This window comes from Cheilinus undulatus, linkage group 7 (assembly GCF_018320785.1).
Source record: "Cheilinus undulatus linkage group 7, ASM1832078v1, whole genome shotgun sequence".
NCBI classification, from domain to species: domain Eukaryota; kingdom Metazoa; phylum Chordata; class Actinopteri; order Labriformes; family Labridae; genus Cheilinus; species Cheilinus undulatus.
In genome coordinates, this window is record NC_054871.1 from 35,659,922 (window position 1) to 35,686,329 (window position 26,408).

The 26,408-nt window shown below is 37.9% G+C and overlaps 3 protein-coding genes across 5 annotated transcripts; 2 read left to right on the plus strand and 1 right to left on the minus strand.

The window, feature by feature from the left end:
- Positions 1 to 215: 215 nt before the first annotated feature.
- polr2eb (RNA polymerase II, I and III subunit E, b) lies at positions 216 to 2,975 on the minus strand. The gene is made up of 8 exons (XM_041791665.1): positions 2,784 to 2,975; positions 2,119 to 2,293; positions 1,644 to 1,759; positions 1,387 to 1,467; positions 1,229 to 1,287; positions 1,004 to 1,082; positions 542 to 614; positions 216 to 330 (listed from the first exon to the last, which is right to left on the minus strand). Exons 1-7 carry the CDS (start codon positions 2,838 to 2,840, stop codon positions 549 to 551), a joined length of 633 nt encoding a protein of 210 aa, XP_041647599.1. The 5' UTR covers positions 2,841 to 2,975; the 3' UTR covers positions 216 to 330; positions 542 to 548.
- A 206-nt stretch (positions 2,976 to 3,181) lies between these two features.
- gpx4a (glutathione peroxidase 4a) lies at positions 3,182 to 8,186 on the plus strand. 3 transcript variants are annotated; one of them, XM_041792139.1, is made up of 7 exons: positions 3,182 to 3,323; positions 5,792 to 5,886; positions 6,501 to 6,645; positions 6,811 to 6,962; positions 7,418 to 7,442; positions 7,699 to 7,758; positions 7,886 to 8,186. In XM_041792139.1, the coding sequence occupies exons 1-7, from the start codon at positions 3,261 to 3,263 to the stop codon at positions 7,925 to 7,927; spliced, it is 582 nt and encodes a 193-aa protein (XP_041648073.1). In that variant the 5' UTR covers positions 3,182 to 3,260; the 3' UTR covers positions 7,928 to 8,186. The 3 variants fall into 3 exon arrangements, with proteins under 3 accessions (XP_041648073.1, XP_041648071.1, XP_041648074.1); XM_041792137.1 differs by having other exon boundaries at positions 3,195 to 3,350; XM_041792140.1 differs by lacking the exon at positions 3,182 to 3,323 and adding an exon at positions 5,171 to 5,445.
- A 5,111-nt stretch (positions 8,187 to 13,297) lies between these two features.
- LOC121512742 (leukocyte elastase inhibitor-like) lies at positions 13,298 to 26,068 on the plus strand. The gene is made up of 10 exons (XM_041792164.1): positions 13,298 to 13,353; positions 13,784 to 14,039; positions 18,426 to 18,542; positions 21,499 to 21,624; positions 21,913 to 22,030; positions 23,052 to 23,194; positions 24,349 to 24,426; positions 24,760 to 24,849; positions 24,927 to 25,107; positions 25,200 to 26,068. Exons 2-10 carry the CDS (start codon positions 13,851 to 13,853, stop codon positions 25,424 to 25,426), a joined length of 1,269 nt encoding a protein of 422 aa, XP_041648098.1. The 5' UTR covers positions 13,298 to 13,353; positions 13,784 to 13,850; the 3' UTR covers positions 25,427 to 26,068.
- The last annotated feature ends 340 nt before the right edge of the window (positions 26,069 to 26,408 follow it).

The window sequence follows — 26,408 nt, forward strand, 5'->3', positions numbered from 1 at the left end:
GTGGTTGGTTGGTATAGATTTGTAACGTGCAAGTCAAACAGGCCATTTCTAAAACCTTTAGTTTGCAGGAGTGTCAGCATGGCCTTCTGGAAAAAAAAGAAGGTAAGTAGCTAAACTTAATTGTTTAATATGCAAAGAGTAGGATTAAGAAGCTGGGTCTGCCCCATCTATTTTGACACAATATGTGACACTGAAGAAGAGTTCTGACACTGGTGCTTTTTCAATTTATTTATTTTACAAAAATCTGTTGAGAAAAACGATGCAAATCAAAATAATAATCCATGAATCACTGGTGCCAGATGGAACCTTCTGTTACATTCACTCATCCACCTAAAAGTAGAGGCAGGAAAACATGAAGAGAGAGCATACAAGTTTTCTATGTGACAATAGTACTGTACCTACACTGATGAAGCTTCCACAACTAGTCAGCAACTATATTTGACATCTTTCAATTTCCAGTTAACTGTTAAAACTGTGGAGCAATTTAGAAACTTAATCCTATCATTGTGGCCAAAATGAGAAATCTTGATCTCACACTCACCTGTGTGTCACTGCACAAGCCTGTATGTGATGTACCTCCCAGCTGTTTCACTAGGTCTGATGATCTTCACCACCTAAAAGAGGAAGAAAAAAGAAAATATTATAAGCTGGACTTGTTAGAGTCCTAGGCAGTGTCCTGTCTAGCTGTCTGGTTGTTCAACAGATAACTGGAAATCAGAAATACTTGAGTTTCCTATTTGCATAATCAGTTTCTTTCACATGGCTGAACTTTCACATTAGTTGGAACACAGAACAACAGTCACTGGTAACATGAGTTCAGTTAGAACAATGTTTTAATAAAATAACCTCTCTTTAAAACAGGTCTAGAGTGAAAACCATCCTTAATTAATACACCATTGATCTGTGGGATGAATCCATGATCACACAGACAGCAAATTGAATCAAAAGCATAAAAATATTTTTTATACCATCAAAAAACAGAGGTGCCTCTTATGTTTGTTACCTGTCCTCTTTTCAAGCCAAAATATCGAGCCACAGGGTCCCCAGCCTGAATCCTTGGTAGCTGGCTTTCCTTAAGTTTACTGAGAAAAAAGGTTAAGGAAGCATAACAAAAATGTATTTGTGAGGAGAGTTTAGTCTCTTGTGGGCACAGAATACAGTTCAATAGTAGGTAATTTCAAACATTGTTAAATTCAAAACCATAAAAATGCATTGTGTGTCAGGATACTATCTTGCCAGAAGTTCAGTCACTTCCTCTTTAGTCATAACAATGTGCTCTGGAACAAGCTGAAAGATAAACATTGAATCAACAGAAATATAAAATCATGGCATTGTAAATGTAAATATTATATTCAAACAAAGCAGACTTTTCAGTCTGACGTATACCTCATGCTCTGTGATGTTAATAAGCAATTCTTGTTGAAGAAACTGTTCCAATATGTATTTTGGTGCCATGTCAACTAGAGACTGTAAGGAAACACATACTATTATTATAAAGAGAGAATTCTAAAACAAGAAATTATTTAAGAACGCTACAGTAACCACAAATTCTAAGAGATATCAATGCATAACAATTAAACTTTTTTTTAACATGTCTGATTTTGTTTAAGTTCAAGTGTAATTTAAACATTGTAGGGGTTTACCTGTTTTGCTGAAGGTGTCATTCCCATCTGGACAACAATGAGAGCTCGTGTGATATTCTCTTCCTGCATCCTCTGGCAGTACATTTTAATTGTCTTGATTCCCACCTTGGGCTCCTCTGAGATGGAAAAGAGAAAGATGATTTAATATTACATCTGGGTGGAAAGTTACTAATTACATTAACTCAAATTACTGTAATGGAGTGTCTTTATGGGTACTTGTACTTTCTGAGTACATTTTGAAATCAGTTCTTTTATTTCTACTTAAGTTTTAACCAGAGTAACTGTACTTCAGTAAATTTACAGACTAGTACTTTTAACTTTTACTTAACCAAAGTAGCTGCACTTTTACTTGAGTACAACAGTCGTGTGCTTGTTCCACCTCTGATTCTGGAGTCATCTTTAGATTAAGTGTAAATTGTACAGTTTTAAAAAAGGAATGTTAGCCACCTAATATGCTTATTAGATGTTGACTTACCAGGAAAGAAAACGAACATCTGGTCTGTGGGGTCATCGTTGTGAGCCACCAGCACAGTGAGGTCTGTGCGTCTGGGGCGACCTTCGCTGGGCTTATCCCCAAACTGACTCTTGAATTCGTCTAGTGTCTGGTCCAATTCATCCTGTGTCACCAGGTAGCCTCTGTCATGGCACAACTGGGGACCGAAAAGTCAGTGAGTGTGCGACACACACCAGAATGATAATAGAAACAAAATGGAAAAGCCTCGAGCTGTCAGGGCTCTCCAGTCACTGTCAGTAAACCAGCTTCATCAGCAAAGTATTGATTTCCCTAAATTATCTTTATGATTCGAGGCTAAGACTGTGTGCGAGGATTTAATATCCTAACTCTGGTTATCTTTATTGTTGATAGTCGTACTAGGACCATTGCTTCCCGGAAAATTCTCGTGTGATGCTAAGCGGCTGAGAAGTAAGCCGCAGTGCTATTATTTTACAGCAAAACAGAGTGGCACTTCGTTACAAGAAGCAACTACGACATTATGCGGACTAATTAACGGTTTGTTCAAACATACCCAGCAAATTCTTAACTAACAATATCTACAAAGAAATCCCAGTGTTACAGTAGCTTTAGTCAGGCTACATGCTAAGCTAGCTAGCGACCAGGGTAATTATTCAAACCTGACGCACCTGCATGATGGTTTTGCGAATCTTCCATAGCCTATAAGTTTCCTCTTCATCATCCATGACGTATCAACTTTTTCTTTTGAACACTTGATCTGGATTAATACTATATTCTATTTACTTTTTCAATTTCGCCCTGGCGTACACAACACAGTGCGCCGCACGTTTCAGTTTGCTGACGCAGGCTGATGACGTAACCAAAAAGCGGATGGGTGGACTTTGTAAAACGTTTTAAATTCATGTGCTTCTGTAATAATAAGGATGAATAAACATATAAGGGTGTCATTTCCGATCGTTTTTGATATTACTATAAAAGCAGTGTTAACCATACAAATATCATTTTTTAAACTGTTTTTTCTCCAAGCTAGCTGAGCCCCCCCCCCATCATTCCTGTAACCGTTTCGCAACAAACTGCAGGGTGGAGCAACCAGCCAACACAATGTAACTGCAGATTACTATTTATGTGGGCTTCTTAATACAAAAATGAGGCCATTATACGTCATTTTGACACTGGGGGCTGTGGCGAGCTGTGGAGTACTGGCGACGGTACTGTACTTTGTTTTATCCTCAACGGTAACGTAAACCTTACCGGTACTTCATGTGTGGTGTATGGGTGCTTCTGAGATTTCTCATTTGCATATACAGCGATGTTGCGCACGACAAATTTTGACAGTGGTAACAATAGGCTCACCTGTTTATATCCCTTATATTGATATTATATTTTTGGAGTATGTTGAAGTTGCAGGCTATGTGAAAAATGTAGATCCTCGTCGAGGCTCCTCTGACAAACTGTTTATCAGTCTGTAGTTTCATTAACGTGTTATCCAGCCAGGCGGTGTACAATAAAAAAGAGCACGTGCTGGGCTATATTTATGCAGCCAGTTTTGAATTACTCTGTTAAATAATAGGACAAAGTTGCTTATGACGACTGATGGTTCTGCTGCATCACTCCCTGATCAGGTGTTTGCTGATAGGCTTATCATCCCGGGACAGACAACAACAGATCTTTAAAGTCCCTGTAAAGTGAAATCCAAACTTTGGGTTTTAACACACTGGATATATTGGATAAAGGTTGTTGAAAACCCTGAGGTCTATGTGTGACTTCATTTTGGAATTACACAGAAACTTGTTCGCCTCTTTACTGGCTTGGTTTTATTTGAGCAGGGCAAATATATGAGCCCATGACATCACCAGTCTTAGGAGGAAAATACCCCCAACATGATATGAATTTATTATTATTTATTTATTTATTTAAATATTACAATGATATGAAATCACTGAGCATTTCATCTCAGTATATTTTACTAGCTGATGTGATTACATTGAAAGTTAACAGCCAGACGCATGCTTTGTATTTGTTCATTGTGAGGTAAATTTCCCAAACCCAGCCACACTGGTCTATGTATCATTAAAAGCACCATAACAGAGAAATTTGTGCCAGAAAAAAAGTCCATTTAATCCCCATCTTCTGTCTGTGTTCTGGCACAGAGACAGGCAGCTGTACTCTGATCAGGAGCATTTTTTTAAATCTGAGAGGCAAAATAAAGATGTTTGAATCACTTTACAGGGACTTTAAAAGTTTTATTACATTTTTTTAGCAGATACCTTCTACTGAAATGTGTTTATAAGGCCTATTTTCGGAATATTATGTGGTCAGTATGATGGTAGATGTTCACTCTTTTGTAGGGGGGCTTACTGTATATGACTGTATGTCATCTAGTCTAATCATCTAATCTTAGTTAGATTTTCTCCTATTTCATTCCCATCAGAATATCTTACATATGTTTGAGAACCTACAGTAAAGAACATTTAATTATGTAATGAAAATTGGCCTATCTTATATAGATTGTCCCTCCTAGCTTAATTTTTTTACCGTTTGTAAGAGCCAAACATTAAACAATCCTTTAGGGGATTAGCCAGGAAGTTGCCGGAAAAATCAGGTCAGTGTCTTTAGCAATAACTGATTTTGTTGTGCAAGCTTCTTGTTCCTTTTGCATTGCCAGATTTTAAATTGACAAACTGTCATGGAGCCGTACATGGGCAGCTCGAGTTGTTTTTGAGTGAAAAGAAAACAAAAGATCATCCTTATTATCCAGTTGTTTGAAACAACAGCTTTCTTGTCTTCTTGGATTAAGATTATTTGGGTTATTCAGCTCAGACGGTGTGACTTTTGCGTCAGGGTGGGATTAAGCTGGTTATGTGTTCTGCGGATCATGCTGATTTGCTGACATAACTTTTGTTTTCATTCAAATATTTAGCCCCTTACATAATATGTATGTTTCTTCACTGTTGCCCTTTCCCCTGCCACATGGCCTAATTTTTGCTTTTATAAGACACCAACTTTCTTCATGTGTTTGATAATTCTTTGGACTGTGGACTGCAGTATGGTACATTTCTGATGTGGATTTGTTAGTCAGCAGAAGAGAAGGACCTATTGGAGAATCACAGTCTATCATAAGGGTTAATGATCACCTGCTCCCTTTAAATAAGAACTCTGAGACGTGTGCTCTCTCAGTGGTGAGGTTGTAGTCTGACGGTGAGGGTGGAGCTGAAACTAATCAGGGGTTTGCTGATTTGATCGCTTTCTGCCTTCAGAGGACCTTACTGAGGGGCAGTCATGCGTCTGATAGGGTCCGCTGTCCTTTTCTCTGTTCTGCTGCAGGCTGTGGTAAGCACAAAGATGAGATTAGGATTGAAACAATGGTTTGTGACATGGATCAAACTTGTTTTACAAAAAATTCAGATTTTGCTGAGCTGAATTGCTCATTTTAAGTATGAAATTAGGAGGGTTTGCACTTTTTCTTCATTCAAATTCATTTAAGCACTCAAAGTGATTATAATACAAGTTATTTTGTATATTTTAGATGGTTTTCCCCTCAGTAGAGGCATCAGTATTATTTAGGTATTATCTGCTTGAACATAAGTCTTATTCAAAAAGTAGGATAAATGTGCATTTGAACTTTAGTTCATGTAACTTACTGGATGTCTTCTTTCACAACTCTGTCCTCTCACAGTCTGCTCAAACAGAGGACTGGCAGACAGCCACGTCTATTTATGACTTTTCAGCAACGGATATTGATGGCAACGTGGTGTCCCTTGAAAAATACAGGTATGTTTATTTGTGAATCATTGTCATCCTTTAAGTCCATGTAAAGTGATAAAAAATCTTTATTTTAAGATATTTTATGACAGACCACTGTGTTATGAACCACCAGGCCAAATTCAGTCATGAAAAACATCTTTAAGTTTAAGCTTTAACATCATGAAAAAACAGCCAGTAATATCTTGTCTCCAATAATGTGGGCATGTCGATTGAATGAGCTGAAGCTACACCCACTCACAAGAAATATGATCCTCTCAATTTAAGAAAAATCCTTCTGATCAGAGCGCAGCTGCCTGGCTCTGTGACAGAATAGACGGACAGACAGATACTTCAGTTTAATAATCCCTAAGGAAATTCAAGATGTCATGGGCTCACATATTTACCCTGTTAAAATAAAACCAAGCCAGGAAAGAGGTGAACAACTTTCTAATGGTCTAAATCAAAAATTCATTCATGCATAAATCTTAGTGTTTTCGTGTTTACAGCGACCTTAATCCAACGTATCAAGACACAAAGTTTGGATTTCACTTTGCAGGGTCTTTGATTTGCTGCTCTGTTTCATAAAACAGCTTAAAGTGCAATCACTTAAACATAATATTTTGTCTCTTTGTATCTTTAAGGGGCAATGTTGTCATCATCACCAATGTTGCCTCTAAATGAGGTAAAACCCCGGTGAACTACTCTCAGTTTGCGGAAATGCACGCCAAGTACGCTGAGAGAGGTTTACGCATCCTTGCCTTCCCTTCCAACCAGTTTGCAAACCAGGTATGTATCATGTTGTTTCATGTATCATGCAAGATAAAACCAGGATTGTGATGAAAATTAATGAAAATAATTATGCTGGTTATTAGTTAGTCATATCAACAGGGTCCTTACACAATAAAGGTTTAAACAGTGCTGATCAGTTATATTATGTCTTTTATTTTGAAGGAACCAGGCACTGACGCTCAGATCAAGCAGTTTGCCAGCTCCTACAACGCTCAGTTCGAGATGTTCAGTAAGATCGATGTGAACGGAGCCAACGCCCACCCCCTGTGGAAGTGGCTCAAAGAGCAGCCCAATGGCAGAGGCTTCCTGGGCAAGTAAGTGAAGAGTTAATGAAGGTCTGAACACTCAAGGCAAAAACATGAGGTGACACTTGCATGCATTTTATGATTCAAATAAAGCTAATGTGAGAAGATTGGCGACAACAACATTGGCTTGATCTATATGGTTAATATCTGTAACCTCTGTCATAGGGGGAAGTGTCAGACAGGACTATAACAGCTGCCTGCAGAAACAGCTTTTCTTTACATCTTCCACAACAAGAGATACATTTTACTATTAAAAGAAGCAGGATCTCTTTTTTCAATAAATTAAAAAATATGCATGCACAGGACAAGACTGGTCAAGATATATACACGTACATTTGTCCACAAGGCGTTGCCAAAATCAACTCAACCTGATAGTTCCTCAGATTAGCTTTACATTAATTATTATCATAATGTTTATTTACCAATTTATTTGCTAATATGCAATTTTTTTTTCATTTCTGCAGTAGTATCAAGTGGAATTTCACCAAGGTAAATATCTTTTTGTGTATAATTTATATGTTATATACCTAGATATTACTAAAGTTAATAGAACTAACTTTAAACATCCTTTCTTTGACTACTTTGTGGTAATTTTGTGTAGGTGTAACCTATTTTTAGTGTGTCTAAAATGTCATTTAAGAAGCTGTACAACCTTTCCACATACTAGGATGGTGTTCGACTGGAGACACATGTAAAGTCTCTAACAAAAGGCAATCAGCGTTTCCTCTTTCTTTGTTTTCTCCAGTTTTTGATCAACAGAGAGGGTCAGGTGATGAAGAGATATGGACCCATGGATGATCCCAGTGTAAGTGCAAACATCATTCTTTACCAAAGACACTGAAGTTTATACTTCACTGAATTTAGCTACACATACTGTGTGGGTGTATTTTATAAAGGATTCAATGTCTAAGTCTTCTGTTGCTTTATTCCAGGTGGTAGAGAAGGATCTTCCCCAATACTTGGATGTTGAATAAAGAACTGATACCTCACTAACATAATAATTCACCCTTCATGTCCAACACCATTCACCGGCCTCCTCTCTCTGCCTCTCCAAGCACCAGTGGATAGAGTTTGTTTCCACCCCAGATCAGTGACGGTCTGCTCATAAACCCGCGTGGCGGACAGAGCAGACCTGATGAAAAATGGCGTGCAAACCTCCTGGGAGGAGCAAGCTTGCATTTATTTGGTTCTCTGGAGAGAACGAGGAAGGAGCCATTAAAGCATCTTATAGAATATTTATGTGTGGTGTAGTTTTCTTAATAAAATCAACTAAGGTTTGGTTCTAATGATATTTTTTCTGTGATCTTTATTGTCAGTTATGGAAACATTGCTGTTTTCAGAGTTTTGAGTCCATGCTTAATGTTTGAAAAACTGCAATAAGTACTCTTGCACTTTGTATTCTAAAATTGAGCAGCTGAAAATCCTTATACATCATTGACCCTTTTATTAGTTTTAGTGTTAGTGTTGGTGTTCTCAAGAACATAGGATTGGTAGGGGCAAGACCCCCGAAGGGCCAAAAAAGATAAACATTATACCATTTAAAAATGCATTCAAATAGGCTGTTCTTCACTTTAAATTTTATCTATTCAAATTTGATGTTTAGATACAGCTCAAGATATAAAATGATCACTTTTTAAAGTCTTGACCAATCAGATTAACCCAATTTATACTCCTCAGACAACAAGTCAGTCAGTCTACTGCTGTCAAAGACTTGAAACTAAGGAGATTTGTTTCTAATTTTATTTTAATTAGTTTCCAAGCAAACAAAACAGTTTGTTAGTTATAGTTTTTTGTGAAGTCTTGTTTCTATTCTGGTTTTAGAAAGCTAAAATTATTTTTAGTTGTAGTTATTTTATATATAACTATCTTGCTTAAGCGTTCTATCAAGATGACATGCAAATGCAGACGGGGATAAATTGATTTAGATTTCGACAAACTACAACTTTGTTAATTACAAAAAGATTTTAGGCCAATATATAGGTTTTGCTGCATTTTAAAGCATACCCCATGTACTTGCACTGTGAAGTACAGATTGTTTCAAGTAAAATTGTCAGATAATTCAAAACTGAATAGCTCACAACCCATGTTTGGGTGACAGTTGTAACAAGAATACAATCCCAAATGGGTAAGAAGCAAGAAGATATACAAAACCTAAAAGTGGTTTTCATTTCTTAAACGATTGGTTTTCTGTGCAGGAATAAATCCTGTCTGTTTAGGAAAAACAAAAAAAAACCCTATTGCTCAGGTGACAACACTGCCAGTTTTAGACTATGGAGACATACTCTATACACATGCACCTGCTTCTGTTTTGAAGCCAATGGATGCCATATTTAGCAGTTCTCTTCACTTTATCACTGGTGATAGTTTTGGTACTCATCATTGTGACCTGTATCACTCTGTGGGCTAGCCCTCAATAAGTTGTCATAAAAAGCAGCACAGTATTCTGTCTGTTTACAGAGTTAATCCTTACTCTGTAAACAGACACAATACTGTTTTGAGTTAATTAGCTGATTAGGGTGTGACACCATGATTTTCCAATATTGAACTTTTTCACAATATTCTAATTTTCTGAGATACTGAATTTTGGGTTTGAATTATCTGTGAGCCATAATCATCAACATTTCAAGAAAGAAAGGCTTGAAATATTTCACTCTATGTGTAATGAGTCTATATAATATATGGGTTTAACTTTCTGAAATGAGTGACAAAATATATCAAACTTTTTCATAATATTCTAACTTTTTTAGATGTACCTGTATTGTAGCAAGGTAATTAAAGTAAGGGTGATGTTGAAAGACAAAGGGTGAGAGGAGAGAGATGAGCTCAGTGTTCCATGACCCCCCACAGTCCAAGCCTATAGCAGCATAACTAAGGACTGGTCCAGTCCTGAGCCAGCCCTAATTTTAAGCTTTATCAAAAAGGAGAGTTTAAAGCCTGCCCTTAAAGAGAGAGTTTGCCTCTCAACCCGGACAGGAAGATGATTCCAAAGAAGAGAGGCCTAATGACTGAAGGATCCACCTCCCATACTACTTTTAGAGACTGAAGGTACCATGAGCAGGCCAGCATTTTGGAAGCACAATAATCTAGAGCACCCATTCCTAAAGTCTGGGTTGGGACACTCGGATGGGTTAGAGGAGATTTTTTTTCATCACCAAATAAGTTTTCAGCGTTCCTTTCTTTTAGTATTTAAAGGAGCACTTATGTCTGCAAGCTCACCTGCCGGTGATTAGACTGGGATTTCAGCTCTGCTGTTTGCAGATGATGTGGTTCTGCTGGCTTCCTCGGCTGGGGCAGTTACTGGGACGGTTTGCGGCTGAGTGTAAAGTGGCTGGTATGAGAATAAGCACCTCCATGTCTGAGGCCATGATCCTTTGCTATAAAACCATGGATTGCTGCTTCTGGCTGGGAAGTGAGTCTTTGCCCTAAGAGAAGGAGTTCAAGTTTATCGAGGTCTTGTTTACGAGTAAGGGTAGAATGGACCATGAGATTGGCAGGCAGATTGGTGCAGCATCAGCAGTTTTAGGCACTGTAATGTACTGTTGTGGTGAAAAGGGAGCTAAGCCAAAAGGCTCGATGCCGGGCTCAGCCTTGGATGAGAAGCTCAGACGTCCAGAAGGATCTCGAAGTAGAGCTGCTGCTCCTTTACGTCGAAAGGAGGCAGTTGAAGTGGTTCAGGCATCTGATCAGGATGCCTCCTGGGCACCTTCCTGTGGAGGTCTTCCAGGCACATCCAACTGAGAGGAGACCCCAGGGCAGATCCAGAACTCACCTGAGGGATCCCATATGGCCTGGAATCACCTTGGAATCCCTCAGGAGGAAGGGTTGACTTACTTTGCCTGCTGCCACCATGACCCAACCCCAGATAAGCGAAAGAAGATGGATGGATGGATTTATGCCTGAATTGTACACATTATAGCCACATTGGGAAGCTTCACCCTGTAACACACACCCTCACCACCATAATAAAACACAAAACCAGCCACTGGATGGCAAAAGAGCTAAAGTCACAGCTTGGCTAATAAAATAGAAACTCATTATTCCAGACTAGACAGCTACCAAAGGCCCAACATTTAGAAAAGTGGATGGGAATTGGTGAGGAGTGTGGTAAACCCTTTGCTCCTACAGCCTATTGTGACAACTATTTGTCATTTCTTAACAAAAAGAAGACAGAGATGTACAGTCATGGACGAAAGTATTGACACCCCTGGAATTTTTCCAGAAAATACACCATTTCTCCCAGAAACTGTTGCAATTACAAAAGTTTTTGATATACACATGTTAATTTCCTTTATGTGCATTGGAACAACACAAAAACTCTGAAGAAAAAAGCCAAAATGTACATAATTTTACACAAAACTCAAAAAAATGGGCCGGACAAAATTGTTTGCACCCTCAACTTAATAGTTGGTTGCGCACCCTTGGGAAAAAATAACTGAAAACAATCGCTTCTTATAACCATCAACAAGCTTCTTGCACCTCTCAACTGGAATTTTGGACCACTCTGTTTTTTTGAATACTGCTACAGGTCTCTCAGATTTGAAGGGTGCCTTCTTGCAACAGCAATCTTAAGATCTCTTCATAGGTGTTCAATGGGATTTAGACCTGGACTCATTGCTGGCCACTTCAGAACTGTCTAGCACTTTGTCTCCGACCATTTCTTGGTGCTGAATGAGGTATGTTTGGCGTCATTGTCCTGCTGGAACACCCATAACCTCTGATGCAGACCCAGCTTTCTGACACTAGGCCCTACATTGCAGCCCAAAATCTATTGATAGTCTCCAGATTACATGATTCCTTGAACACAGTCAAGACACCCAGTGCCAGAGGTAGCAAAACAACCCCAAAACATCTTTGAAGCTCCATCATGTTTGACTGTAGGTACTGTGTTCTTTTCTTTGTAGGCCTCATTCTGTTTTCTGTAATCAGTAGAATGACATGCTTTTCCAAAAGGCTCTACCTTAGTCTCATCTGTCTCAATGTTCTCCCTGAAGGATTGAGGCTTACTCAGTTACATTTTTGCAAACTCCAATCTGGCTTTTTTATGTCTCTTTGTCAGTGGGGTTCTCCTTGGTCTCCTGCCATAGCGCTTCATCTCATTCAAATTACGACGTATGGTCCGAGCTGACACTTTTGCACCCTGAGTCTGCAGGACAGCCTGAATTCGTGTGGAAGCTGACTGAGGATGTTTATCCACCATTCCAACTATCCTATGCTGCATTCTTTTGTCAATTTTTCGCTTCTGTCCACGTCCAGGGAGATCAGCCACAGTTCTATGGGTTATAAACTTCTTGATTATATTACACACAGTGGACAAAGGGATTTCAAGATCTCTGGAGATGGTCTTGTAACCTTGAAATTTTTCATATTTTTCCACAGTTTTGCTTCCCAAGTCCTCAGACAATTCTGGGCTCGTCTTTCTCTTCTCCATCCTTGGTGTGACACACACAGGCACACAACAGAAAGGTAGAGTCAACTTTTATACATTCTAACTGGCTTCAGGTGTGATTTCTAGATTGCCAGCACCTGTTACTGCCACAGGTGAGTTTAAATGAGCATCACATGCTTGACATAAAATGATTTACCCACAGTTTTAAAAGGGTGCCAATAATTTTGTCCAGCCCATTTTTTGAGTTTTCTTCTTCTGCTTTTTTGTGTTGTTCCAATGCACATAAATGAAATAAACTAGCCAAAAACATTTGTAATTGCAACAATTTCTGGGAGAAATGGTGTGTTTTCTGGAAAAATTCCAGGGGTGCCAATACTTTCGTCTATGACTGTATATCAAGTAAGCACATTTGACAACTTATCAAGATATGATTTTAAGGCCATATCGCCCAGCCTGGGAAACATACCTTTTACCAACCTAAAAGATTCAGGGCATTTGAGAAAACATTCAGGCCTTAAGTTCTGTAAGCCACCCCTGGTTATGCCTATGACTCATGCATTAATATGAAAAATCAGATTTAAGGAGGCCCCTTTGGCGGATCCCACCAGTGCTGAGACATAAGACATGCATGCTAATTGAATAGAGGGGTTTATGTCTAGGCCTCCAATACCATGTTTCTAGATAATAGTCTGTTATTTTAATAATCCATAATATCTAACAGTGTCAGAGCTTTTAAAAAGCATCTCTTTCATAATAAAGTTTTTAAGAGAAATGAATCATCCAAGCCAAAAATAAAATAGGCACCATTCTGGCTCTGGAGCATTGCCAGTGTTTTGAAACTGTGGCATCTCTTACAGATCACACCCATGATTACCCAAGTTATATTTCAAGATTGGGTGTGACTTTAACTGATGGGAGTCACTTTCAGGAACTTTCTCATGATCATGGGTGTGTCATAGTTATATAACACAAAGCTTTTCTATCACCTTTTGTCTTCAGGAAGAGAATCTGACAGTAAGTACATATTAAAAGAATCATCCATGCGTTTTTAGCAGTATTTACATATTTTCACCTGGTTAGGTATATTAAAAAGGATTGCATCTGTGTGCTTTTGCTTAGTGTGGTGATGATTTACTGTAGTTTAAGAATCTAAATCTGTTAAGATTTACTGCCATTTAGATACATAATGTTGAATTTGTCTTGTAAAACTGAGAGCTTCATTTTAGGACATTGCAAGGTTGTAAAACAGTATGCAGTTGTTGCTGAATATTGTCAAGATCTGCATGAGATACTGTAGTTAAGAGTCTGACTATCAAATCAAGAGGCCAAAGACTAATTTGATCCCACAGATGCTGCATGCTTAAGAACTTCATCTACCTCCTCTCATGTTTAAAAAAAAGAGATTTAGAGTAACTTTTTCTTAACCTTTATCTTTCCAAAACAGGACAGTGAGAGTAACTAGACAACAGCGGACGTTGCAGTTTATAATCCTCCTCTTTGTATTGGACACAATGGCATCAACTTCATCTGCACCATTTTCTGTAGCCGAGGCCAGCAACAGGTTCTCTCTGGCTATGTTCAAACAGCTGATTGATACAGATAAACCAGCGAATATCTTCTATTCTCCGTTCAGCATCTCTTCAGCTCTGGCTATGGTGTCACTGGGGGCCCGCGGCAAAACAGCTGAACAGATGTTAGAGGTACAAAACACACAAACATTTTCTTAAACAGGAAAGGAAAATTATTCAAGACAACTGCACTAAGGGCAGAACAGTACTGTGCCAACCTCTAGTCTAAATATACAAATGAGGAGCACAAGGAAGTGCACTTCTTTTGATGCGTAGAAACCTAACAAACCATGGGGATGGATAATGTTGTCTGTTTTCACCATTAAAAAAAAAAAAAACTTTTTAAAATTCTGTTCAGCAGTTTACATGTTACAGTACAGTCAGAGGTTAAATAACAACTCAAGCTTATCTTTGTGGGCAGTCCGTTGTGTCTGAGGTTCCATACAAGATACCATCAGTAGAGAGGATACATGTACATGGATGACCCTAGGCAATGGCATGTAGTATCATTATTCAGATGAGGACAACAAGAGAGAGAAAATGAGAAAAATTGATTAATAAATACATAAAAATACAAAAAATTAAATGACAAATTGTAAACTGATATTTATGAATACAGTACTGTGCAGAACTTTTAGGCATGTTGGAGCCAGAAACTGAGGCAGAATTAAGGTGTGGAATGGCAAGTAAGCCCAGTTGAGGGCACCACCATGCAGGAGGGAGGACTGGCACAACCCCAGTCACGCTCTGCATGTCATTGCATGTTAGCAGGGGCATGGGAAAATAATTAGTTGAAAAGCTAACAAAGTCGACACCTTTAGGGTGGCGTAAGGGGTGGATGTAAGCACGGCCTGGGGTACTGTCTGGGCAGGTAGTAGGGTTGCCATGAACCCCTGGTCATGCTGTGGATGTACCAAGGGCCGAAAACCGTTGGCTGTCACCTGGCATATCACCAGGGGTGAAGAGGCCCATGCTGTGCTTACTGTTTTCTGGCACAAATCTCTCCATTATGAAGTTTTTAACGGTCCATAGGTCACTGTGACTGATAGATTTGGGAAATTTACCTCAAAATGAACAAAAACACATACAGTCACACCTGTAGATCTCAGTGTTTTCACATGTTTACAGCAGCCTTATTCTGACATATCGAGTGTGTTGAGATACAAAGTTTGGATTTCACTTTACAGGGGCTTTAATGTACTGACATACACAGGGCTTCTTCATGTACAGTGATCACTAATAAATATTGTACCATAATGTCAGCTTTAATCACATGTGCATAAGTCCTTGTGACATCCATATGTTCATTACATAGATTAAAAAATGTTTAAGTCCTTTTTCATAAATTATAATAGAAAACCATATACTAGGGACCATTTGGCCAGAAATCTTTCTGGTTTTAATTTTAAGTTTGCCGTCATGAATTCCATATTATACACTTGTTTAGATATTTGTTTCCATCGTGTCAATGTTAGGTGCAGTGTTTCCAGTGACTCCTTTATGATAAAATCTTATTTTTATCCTGTATATTTTGTGGTGAGATTCTTTATACACGGTATGGTTCCAGGGGCAATTCTACGTTTAAACATTTTTGGATTTCTTTCTTTATGTACAGAGAAAACTGGAGTGTTGAATTTTTATTGCAAAACATTTCAGAGTTGATTTTAACTCCAGTCTGTGTTAAATAGCCTTTAGTGTTGGAGTTAGCTGACTCTGATTATCCATTCAGAGTAAGTTCAACTCTGTGGAGAGTCAATTGATCTAAGCTCCGCCCACTGCCATTTTAAATGTGGGGGTTGGAATTTGTCATCGTGCCCTTGGGTAGTGGTTAGATATGTTTAAGATAGTGCTGTCAAAATAATGCATCAAATTTGATTAATTACTCAAAAAATTGATAAATAAATAACCTGATAAAATATTGTTAATATCATAAGTCACACTTTTCAACAACCACCCACTGTAGCATTGTTAGTTTGATGAAAAAACAGGCCAAACGTTTTTGTGTTTTTTTTTTTATTTTTATCATTTAATACATCCAAAAGACAGACGCCATCTAGGATGAATTAATACTGCAGCATTTGTAACTCTCCGCCCCCTCTCCAGAGTGTGCATACAGACTTACATGCATGTAGAGAAATGCTGCAGTGCACACCCTAAAACACTGAATTCATCTATTGATAACCAGGTTTCCCTTTTTAAAAGTTTACTACTTTAAAACTTTGTTAGAAGGTGAGATACTGCTAAAAAGCCTATTCTTTCTGTGTCAATTTTCATGACATTACTAACAAGAAGCTTCCTGTGCGTGCTCGCGTTTGACGAAAATTTGTTCATGAGGAATAACAACATTACATTTAAGAGTAACAAAACCTCAGTGAAGAGGCAGAGAGACAAAGGGAGGAAGCAGAGATGCAAAAAGAGGGATGAAGTAGGTCAGATAATTAACTGCAGATTTACTCTTAATAATGTGAAAAGCAGAGTAAAATATAGACATCAATGTATCATACAGTCATGGACGAAAGTATTGGCACCCTTGGAATTTTTTCCAGAAAATACACCATTTCTCCCAGAAATTCTTGCAATTACAAATATTTTTGGTATACACATGTTCATTTCCTTCATTTCTTGGTGCTTTTTCAGGTATGTTTGGGGTCACTGTCCTGCTGGAATACCCATGACCTCTGACGCAAACCTAGCTTTCTGACACTAGGCCCTACATTGCGGCCCAAAATTTTTGATAGTCTCAAGATTTCATGATTCCTTGCACACAGTCAAGGCACCCAGTGCCAGAGGCAGCAAAACAACTCAAAAACATCTTTGAACCTCCACCATGTTTGACTGTAGGTACTGTGTTCTTTTCTTTGTAGGCCTCATTCTGTTTTCTGTAATCAGTAGAATGATGTGCTTTTCCAAAAGGCTCTACCTTAGTCTCATCTGTTAACATAATGTTCTCCCTGAAGGATTGAGGCTTACTGAGGTACATTTTTGTAAATTTCAGTCTGGCTTTTTTATGTCTGTTTGTCAGCAGTGGGGTTCTCCTCGGGCTCCTGTCATAGCGCTTCATCTCATTCAGATGACATGTGGAATCTGACTGAGGATGTTTATCCACCATTCCAACTATTCTGCATTGCATTCTTTTGTCAATTTTTCTCTTCTGTCCATGTCCAGGGAGATCAGCCACAGTTCTATGGGTTATAAACTTCTTGATTATATTACACACAGTGAACAAAGGGATTTCAAGATCTCTGGAGATGGTCTTGTAACCTTGAAATTTTTCATATTTTTCTACAATTTTGCTTCCTAAGTCCTCAGACAATTTTGGGCTCATCTTTCTCTTCTCCATCCTTGGTGTGACACACACAGGCACACAACAGAAAGGTAGAGTCAACTTTTATACATTCTAACTGACTTCAGGTGGGATTTCTAAATTGCCAGCACCTGTTACTGCCACAGGTGAGTTTAAATGAGCATCACATGCTTGACATAAAATGATTTACCCACAGTTTTAAAGGGTGCCAATAATTTTGCCGCCCATTTTTTTGTTTTGTGTAAAATTGTGTCAATTTTGGCTTTTTTCTTTGGATTTTTTGTGTTATTCCAATGCACAAAATGGCAATAAACACATGTATACCAAAAACATTTGTAATTGCAACAATTTCTGAGAGAAATGGTGTATTTTCTGGAAAAAATTCCAGGGGTGCTGATATATTTTTGTCCATGACTGTATATACATAAATGTACACACACATATATACTATATATATATAAAATATTAAATTTTCCACTCAGGTTTATTCCAAGTAGGACTAGTTGTTATTTTGTGTTCCTACATACATGAATTTACCCAGGCTATATAGGCAATTATGGTGCCTATGGCAAGGTTCCATTTCTCCTTAGTTTTGAAACTGTTATCTTTCTTTTCTTTCTGTAATATTTTTCAAGTGTACAATATGATCTTCTCCTTAATAGTTCTTTTAACTGTTACTAAACAGGATGGTAACGCACAGTTTGTTAGCTAGTTAGTTTCTGTAAATGGTGTCTAAGATGTAATATTTGAAGATGTTTTCACCATTAAGTAGTTTGGAAAATTAATGAGACAAAAACAGGACAAATACTGCATGTCAAGACATAAGTGAAGAAGTCGGCTTGCCAAGAACATGGCACATTTTGAAAAAATATGCTTGGCCACTTTGAGTCCCAGTTTTGAAACTGTTGTAATTTGCCAGGGTGTATGAAACTCTCACATATGACCAAATAGTATCCACAATAAAAATCTGAAAGACAACTTCAGCTGGCATGTCAGGAGATTTCAATGACCTGTGAAGTGACAATGCTGTTCATCATGCATAAATGCACATTGTACCTCTCATAAGTTGCAGACAACGGATCATCTCTGCAGCATTGGGATTCCTCAAGGTGTCTAATACACTCAAATATACTTTCATCAACACACATGCTTTCACACAAAATCAGTGTTGAATTCAGTGATCCAAATGATTAGAAAAATTACTTGCACCCTAGGTCCTTGGCTTTGGATCTGGAAATGTACCGAATGCACCCACTGACCAGCAGATGCAGATGCAGATGATGATGCAAACACAGGAGACCATCCAGCTGTCATCCTCCCAGAGCCCAGAGGTAAGACAGTCAGAGTAAAGGGAATGATAATTAAGAAAGGTGATGAAAGGTGATTATTTCTGACCATCTTGTACAACATTTACAACACAGTTTGGATTTATTTCATGTACACCCCTTTTCTTAAAACAGAGTTGCCTTTTTGGTGATGTTAACACCGTGGATGGGCAAACGGAATTAAACAACTAGGAAAGTAATGTCAGACTTCATAACTAAGCCATGATGAGTACAAAAATTAGGATGCCAGAAAATAAAGCACAAAATACTGAGAAAGTTTGATGGAGGATAATCAAATAATGGTGGGAAAAAAGATAAATGGCCAGAAAGTGGCAAAACGTGGTCAGAGATGTAGAAAAAAGTGGGGAAAAATGGGAAAAAGCACCAAAAAAAGTTAGTAAAGTGAGTAAAAGAAGTGGTAAAAATTAGTCAAAATGGGTCAAAAGTTGCAAAAAGATGTTTTAGAAATGGCAAAAAGGTGAGAGTTGGGAAACAAAAAGCAGCAGAAATTTATTTCAAGAGCCAATGGTTTAAAAGTGATAAGAATTGGCAAAAATGGGCAAAAAGTCTAAAAAAAAATTGGTTAAAAGTGGTTTAAAAAGTTGCAAAAATGTTTTTTTAAAACTCTACCAGGCTTAACCCTTTGATGCGCAACATAAATACCCCCCCTCTAATGCGCAACATGGGTCAAAAATGACCCGCATTCATTTCCCTGGCTATTTAATGCTGGCTGAGTTTATCTTTGTTCCACCTTTTGAAATAAATTAATTTTGTAGATAAATTGCTACAGATATTCTTTCAATATGCTTTTTTTGATTACCACATATCATTATTTTGTTTTCGTTCCTCTTTATGCTATAAAAAGAACCAGTTTTTATATTACAACGTTAAGTTTACACACATGGGTCAAAAATGACCCATCCTTCCATGTGTGATTTATAATTGAATGATTTGATCTTGTATTATTTCTTTAGCAATAAGTGGGGCCAAACACTTTTGTAATCAATATTTGCAACATGTTTATTTGTAATTTTGTCACACATACACAGATAACAGATAAAGCAGCGACTGAACTGAACTGAACTGTACTTTTGTTTTATAACAGAAAACTGCTGAATTGTGTTCTGTGTTCAACTAAACACAGCATTTAAGTAAAGCACAAACTACCATCCTAACTTTTGCATGCCTCACAAAGGATCACAGTTTTTTTGTGCAGTGGTGGCTGTGTTGTCTTTTTTTAACCGACATCTTCCCACTGCCTCGATGACATGCTTATGGAGTTTCAGCGTGCCCTCCGTGCGCCTCTTCATATGTGGCATTACAAGCTCTTTGCCCAGCTCCTAATGTGAAGCTAACTGTTGTTGTTTATGAGTTTAACATGGGCGTATATTGTGTAACTGACTGCGTGTTTAAGGGAAAGTGCGCAGTCTTGGTTTTGATACTTTAAACCACCTACACAAAGAAAAATAAGAGAAATACTTTGTGCAGTCGGTTCTAGGGTCTAATCATGTGTCTGTAATAACAGGGTAATAATTACCATACTCAGGTTTACTGTTGGCTTGGTTTCTACTGTCTGGGTTTTGGGTCAGGTCTGGAAATAAATATGTGTCCTCAGTCCCATTTAGCGCAGACTTGTACGTATCAATGTATCACAGAATATCAGATTTATGCGTTTTGCTGTTGTTAATACAGCAAAATGATGACTTGTCTAAAATAGCTTAGCTAAATGCTTGAGTGTGATAGATTGACTGTTTGACTGAAATAGTTTGGCTAACCATTTGACTAAGATAGATTAGTGCACTGATCAGCTAAAATAGCTTAGCTAACTACAGTACTTTTCTAAACTGTCTAGTAATAAACTTAGCTAAGTAGATAGCTAACTGCAAATGTTAGAAACTAAATTAGAATGAGCTAACTATGGATTAGCTCACTGTTTGGCTAAAATATCTTAGCTAGCTACTTTTCTAAGCAGCCTAGCAATGCTAACTACAAACGTTATCAACTAAATAAGAAAATATAATAAAGCATAAATAAAATGGATTATCTATGTCAACAGCTAGCTAGCTAGCTAATAGTTATAACTGTCACTCTCTAACAAGGAATGTATTCTCTCTCCTAAGGTAACCTAAAATTATCACATTCAGAGGTAAGGTTGTAATAATTGTAAACAACAACAAAAAACAAATTCTTACATCTACCAGATGTGCAAGGGCAGCTGTGTTGAGCTGTAAAGTGTCTGAAACACATTACAGTATCCCCCAAAGTACTTTTATGTGTGCAGGTTATTTCTGACCCGTGTGTGTAAACTTGATGTAGAAATACAAAAGGTCTGGTTGTTCATAAAGTAAGGAAGGGAAAATAAGGATGATGATTTGTACATTTCAAAAACAAGATATTTACTGCATAATTGGAATAGTTACTAATAATTTTTTTTTCTTCAAGAAATATCATAGAAACTCTCTGCCATTTACATGAAATAACACAGGAAATAGATATGGGTCATTTTTGACCCATGTTGTGCGTTAGAGGGGTAGTGATGAAAAAAGTGGTTTAACTCAAAAAGTAAGAAAGTGGAAATTCAAATAAGGATGTTTTATGATTAAAAACAAGTTAATTGAGGAATACCTGGAGGACTGAATAACGAAATTAATGTTTTCCAAAGATATAGATAAAAGAAACTCATCCGGGTCACTTTTGACCCATGTTGCGCATCAAAGGGTTAATAGGGCAATGGATGTCTTCCCTCATCAATAAACAGGTTAACAAACCATATGGCCACAATGATTAAGATTAGCATTATGCTTGGTCTTGTTTGTCATTCTGCTTATTGTCAAAGCACTTTGTAAGCCTTTATTTAAAAGGTACGACACAAATAAAGTTATTATTTTTATTATTATTATTATTATTATTATTATTATTATGCTTTATACTTTTCTGATTTCTGCTGATCCTCATTTCACAGACTGGAGTTCCTGATGTCCATGTTGAATTCGGCAAGCTGTTTGCAGAACTAAATAATCCAGACAAAGAGTATACCCTCAGCACTGCCAACAGACTGTACGGGGAGCAGACCCTCAACTTTTCTCAGGTGTGTGCTCACTTAAACTGGATTATCATATAGGGAGGAAACTGTCAGCATTAATATCTGTTATCAATTCCAAACAATTGTATCTTGTTTAATTTTATGAATTTAATAAGTTAAGAGAATTATTAAGATGGCAGGATAACAGATGATTCACTTTGCTGAGATGAACTGATTTTGAGAAAACGTTTGATTTCAAATGAAATAAATGCCAGTTTTCGAAGTGCATCCTATCTTCCCTGCTTGTGGAATTGGTTAATGCTAAGTTTATAAATGTTCTCTTTATAATTGTAGGACTACCTGGATGTTCTCACAGAGCATTACAGAGCTGCTGTGGAGCGTGTGGACTTTAAACAGAATGCAGAGGGGGTCCGAGTCAACATCAATGACTGGGTGGAGAAGGAGACAAATAGTAGGATTTGTTTACAGTACACAGACTCATCAGTAGACTGGACATGTGGCATCTCTTTGGATCCATTGCATACACTACCTTTATTTATATACTCTTTATGCCTTTAATACTTCTTATGCCTTATTGATTTGCCTTTCTGTTGCTTTGATGCATTTTTTTAAAATCTTTTTCAGTTTTTATATGATCCTATAACATCCACTGATAACAATCTGGATGGTCCTTTCCTAGTGGCAATTGTGTAGATGAGGCCGCAGGGGGGATAAAGGGAAGAACTTTCTGGGGCCCAGCCAAACTGGGAGCCCATGAATGTCAGCAAAATCATGGTCCATAGTAAAGTTAAGCTGTAATAACCATATTTAATTTATTTTACCTTAACAATAACCATTCTGATCAAAGCAACAAACATTTTTGTTTATTAATTTGCACCATAATATAAAGGCTTCTGGAACGTGTAAAGCCCTTTTCTCAAAGACAGAATCAAAATGCTAAAAAAAATGACAAGAAATAGGTGGAAAAGGTGGTGAAATTGTAATAAAAATTGGTTAAAAGTGGCTTAAATATGTTTTGATTGGCAAAATGGGGTAACAGAGGCAAAAAGGTGGAAAGTGGCAAAACTGTACAGAAAATTTGGTGGAAAGAGGTTAGAAGTGGCAAAAGTGGCACAGTGAAAGGCCTGGTAAAAGCTTACCACTCTGCATACATTCATTAGTTGATGAGGGAATAACACAACATGATAGCAGGCTCATGCACGCAGGTTTGACAGTCCACAGTTTTTGGAAGCAGGGACTCAACCCTACTTACCTGTGGATTGTTCCAGGTGTTCTTTGGTAATTCCACAGCTTTCCCAGGCATCACATTCAGAATGTGTGTTTACTGTAGGTCAAAACAAAACAAAAAAGTTGAACAGTTTGAACATCAAACATCTTTTCTTTGTGCTGTATTCAATCGCAAATGGGTTGAAAAGTATTTACAGACACTGTAATTAGGAAACTATCAGTCTTTTTTTACCTCCACCCACCAGATAAAATCAAAAACCTGCTGGCTGAGGGCACGGTGACCAGACAGACGGTGCTGGTGCTGGTCAACGCCATCTACTTCAAGGGAACATGGAAACAGCAGTTCAAAAAGGAGAAGAGTTACGATGGTCTCTTTAGGATAAATAAGGTTAGTTTGATTTGGCTGTGGGAAAATTTGCATTTCAATGTGAAATGTGTCATCATTTTGATTGGCTCAAAAAGTCTGTTTTATTCTAATTATTTCCTAAAAGATAGTTTAGAGGTTGTCAATATCTTCATTAGTAATAGACTTTGAGGAAATCCAATGTATTTGTGTTTTAAAATGTTTTTTTGCAGGACTTCTATCTAAACCTAGAACAAAAAGTAAGGAAATTTGTGATTGGTAGATTATTTTCTTGTTGTATCAGTAGTTCTTGGCAAGAAATCTTATACCACTGGAAAGCCTATCTATTTCCCTCTTTAATGGTGCTACATTTGTTAGGATCATGCATTTGTGGGATGAGCAGCAGAGCTGAGTATGGGGGTTGCGCCCATCAAAGATCAGCCAAATCTTTTCAGCCAATGCCACACAGCTCTCATTGCTGCTTCTACTGACCTTTGTTTTAAGCTTCTTATACCCCCAACTGAGTATCGTTTAAATGCCACCTGTGTGTTGTTGCTGACGAGGTCCATCCCTTTATGACCACAGTGTTCCCATCTTCTGATGGCTACTTCCAGCAGGATAATGCACCGTGTCACAAAGCTCAAATCATCTCAAACTGATTTCTTGACCATGACATTAAGTTCACTGTACTCCAATGGCCTCCACAGTCACCAGATCTCAATCTGGTTCACTATCATGTCAATATGGACCAAAATCTCTGAGAAATTTTCCAACACCTTGTTGAAACTTTGCCACGAAGAATCAAGGCAGTTTTAAAGGCAAAAGAGGGTCCAACCCAGTAATAGCAATGTGTACCTAATAAAGTGGCTAGTTAGTGTACTTCTGATGGCCGTCAAAAGGTCATATGTTACACTGGCCCTGCAGACATATGTCTCCTGTCTATTTTGGATCAGCTTTGTATGAAGCTCAGCATTGATCAGTTATGCGTGATGGGATGCATTCAGGGTTTAATCCATAGATACATGATCTATTAGATACATATAAGATACCAAAATATGTATACTAACAGTTTGCTTGTAAGTGGAGAAGAAGAATTACCTATGGTCTGTCTCTGTACATTGAAAAATGAGTTAATTCATAACAGCGACACTTTTTTCATAATTTAAACCAAACCACGTTTTCTGTTTCCTCTCATATAGAACGAAAACAAGCCAGTGACAATGATGTCTCAGACTGCTCGATTCAATTACTACGACGATAAGGATTTACAAGTGATGGTAATGTACTTTTTTGGGTCTTTTTACAGTGTTGTTCCATGCAATTTGAGATTTTAATGAAACAGATTATAATGTAACATAAGGGATCTTTGAGATTGAGGGCGTGTCAAGAGGATTAAGGATGTTTCCTCCCTTTCTTCCCAAACTTCCTTTTTAGATACAGACCAGCTTATTTTAAGAAATTAAGGAACTTCAGGTTGTATGACGTGAATTTAAACATGGAAAAAATAACTTATTATTATTATTGAAAAGGAAATATAGGAACTTTCCTTGCAAAGGCAGAAAAGATAGAAAATCTTAATTGTACTTTTTTTTTTTTTTTTTTTTGCTCAGGTTCTTGAGATGCCCTACAAAGGGATGGACCTCAGTATGCTCATCTTTTTGCCCAATGATATCGAGGATGACAGCACAGGCCTGCAGAAGGTACCCGACCAAATAAATACACACAGTGAACACATGTTGAACAGACAAACTGACAATCTAAGTTTTATTCTTTCCAGCTGGAGTTGGAACTGACCCATGAGAAGTTCATGGAATTGACTGATCCGGATGTGATGATCTCGGATATGGTGGATGTGATGCTTCCTAAATTCAAGCTGGAGGAAAATTATGACCTGAATGAGGTGCTGCAGAATATGGGCATGGTGGACCTTTTTGATAGCTCCAAGAGTAACTTGTCTGGTGAGATATCAGTGTTTATTTCATGAGCAGACATATGGGTGTACAGACTGTCTGTGCAAATAAGTAAACAGGTCCCTGCTGTTCTGCAACAGGAATGTCTTCGGCGAAAAATCTCTCCGTGACAAAAGTTGTCCACAAGGCGTTTGTGGATGTGAATGAGGAGGGAACGGAGGCGGCCGCAGCCACTGGTGTTGTCATCGGCGTTACGAGTGTCAGATTATCCGTGAGTTTCAATGCAGACCATCCCTTCCTCTTCTTCATCAGACACAACCCCAGCAAGACCATCCTCTTCTCTGGTCGATTCTGCAATCCACAGTAAACACAGTGGAAACATCCTACAGGCACAGATAGACATGAGGGATGTATAAAAGGCCCCTCTTGAATAAGAGCAAGAGCAATAGCTGCAGAGACACGTTGTTTTTTGGTTGTTTTGTGTCTCGTTGTAGTCATTTTGAACTCCTCTGTGTCATTCCTGTGCCCTTTTTTCCCTGTTGTGTTCCACCTTTCAGTTGCTAATGTCTTCACTTGCATCATTATGCATCTTTTTCATAAACTGTGTCTCTCTGTTGGTGGTTTTGTATCTTTGTAGGGCCGTTTTGTGTCCACACTGGATGTTTCATTTCTCTCGATAATTGTGCATCCCCCTTCTGTTTGGGTTGTCTCAATTTTATGTATTTTTTTTTTTAGGTTAGGCTATTTTTGTATGGATATCTTGTGTCTCTTGTTGTCCCTACTTTCATCTCTTTTTATAGTTTTGAGTCAGCTGTTTATCATTATGTTTTCTCTCTGATATGAGTTATCCACTTTCCCTGTTTGGTGTCTTAATTTTGTGCTTTTTTGTTATCCCTTGTCTGTGTGTGTGAACGTGGTCTTTCTTTCCTTGGCTTGTGTCCTTTAGGTGCTTTTTTGTTGGTTTGTTTGTTTGTTTGTTTGTTTGTTTGTTTGTTTGTTTAAAGGGGAGATATTTCACCCTTTTAAGACAGGTTTATATCAGTCTCAGAGGTCCCCAAAACATGCCTGGGAAGTCTGTTGCTGAAAAAAAAAAAACATTCCAGTATAGGATGTTGATGACATCATGAGGGGAAAATCTGGTGCTTTAGGGAATTGTGGACAGGCCAGGAGCACATATTTTTGTTAAAAAGCCTTAAAACTTGACTTTAGGGGGATTTTTCTTGATTTTTCTCTTCTCTTTATAACATTTTGGTCTATTAGTAGTAGTTTTCAGTCTCATTTGGTTAGATTGACTTTATATCTGCTGTAATTGAGAGATTTATTATGCTTTAATTGGAAATAAAGTCTTG

What these genes read in the sequence shown, in the direction of transcription:
- polr2eb (XM_041791665.1), bottom strand. Translation starts at nt 2,840, where the DNA reads ATGGATGATGAAGAGGAAACTTATAGGCTATGGAAGATTCGCAAAACC. An exon ending in GATGTTCGTTTTCTTTCCTG is followed by an intron (nt 1,760 to 2,118) that starts GTAAGTCAACAT and finishes TTTCCATCTCAG; the next exon opens with AGGAGCCCAAGGTGGGAATC. An exon ending in TGACACCTTCAGCAAAACAG is followed by an intron (nt 1,468 to 1,643) that starts GTAAACCCCTAC and finishes GTTTCCTTACAG; the next exon opens with TCTCTAGTTGACATGGCACC.
- LOC121512742 (XM_041792164.1), top strand. Translation starts at nt 13,851, where the DNA reads ATGGCATCAACTTCATCTGCACCATTTTCTGTAGCCGAGGCCAGCAAC. An exon ending in GTCTCTTTAGGATAAATAAG is followed by an intron (nt 23,195 to 24,348) that starts GTTAGTTTGATT and finishes CCTCTCATATAG; the next exon opens with AACGAAAACAAGCCAGTGAC. An exon ending in CTCCAAGAGTAACTTGTCTG is followed by an intron (nt 25,108 to 25,199) that starts GTGAGATATCAG and finishes GTTCTGCAACAG; the next exon opens with GAATGTCTTCGGCGAAAAAT.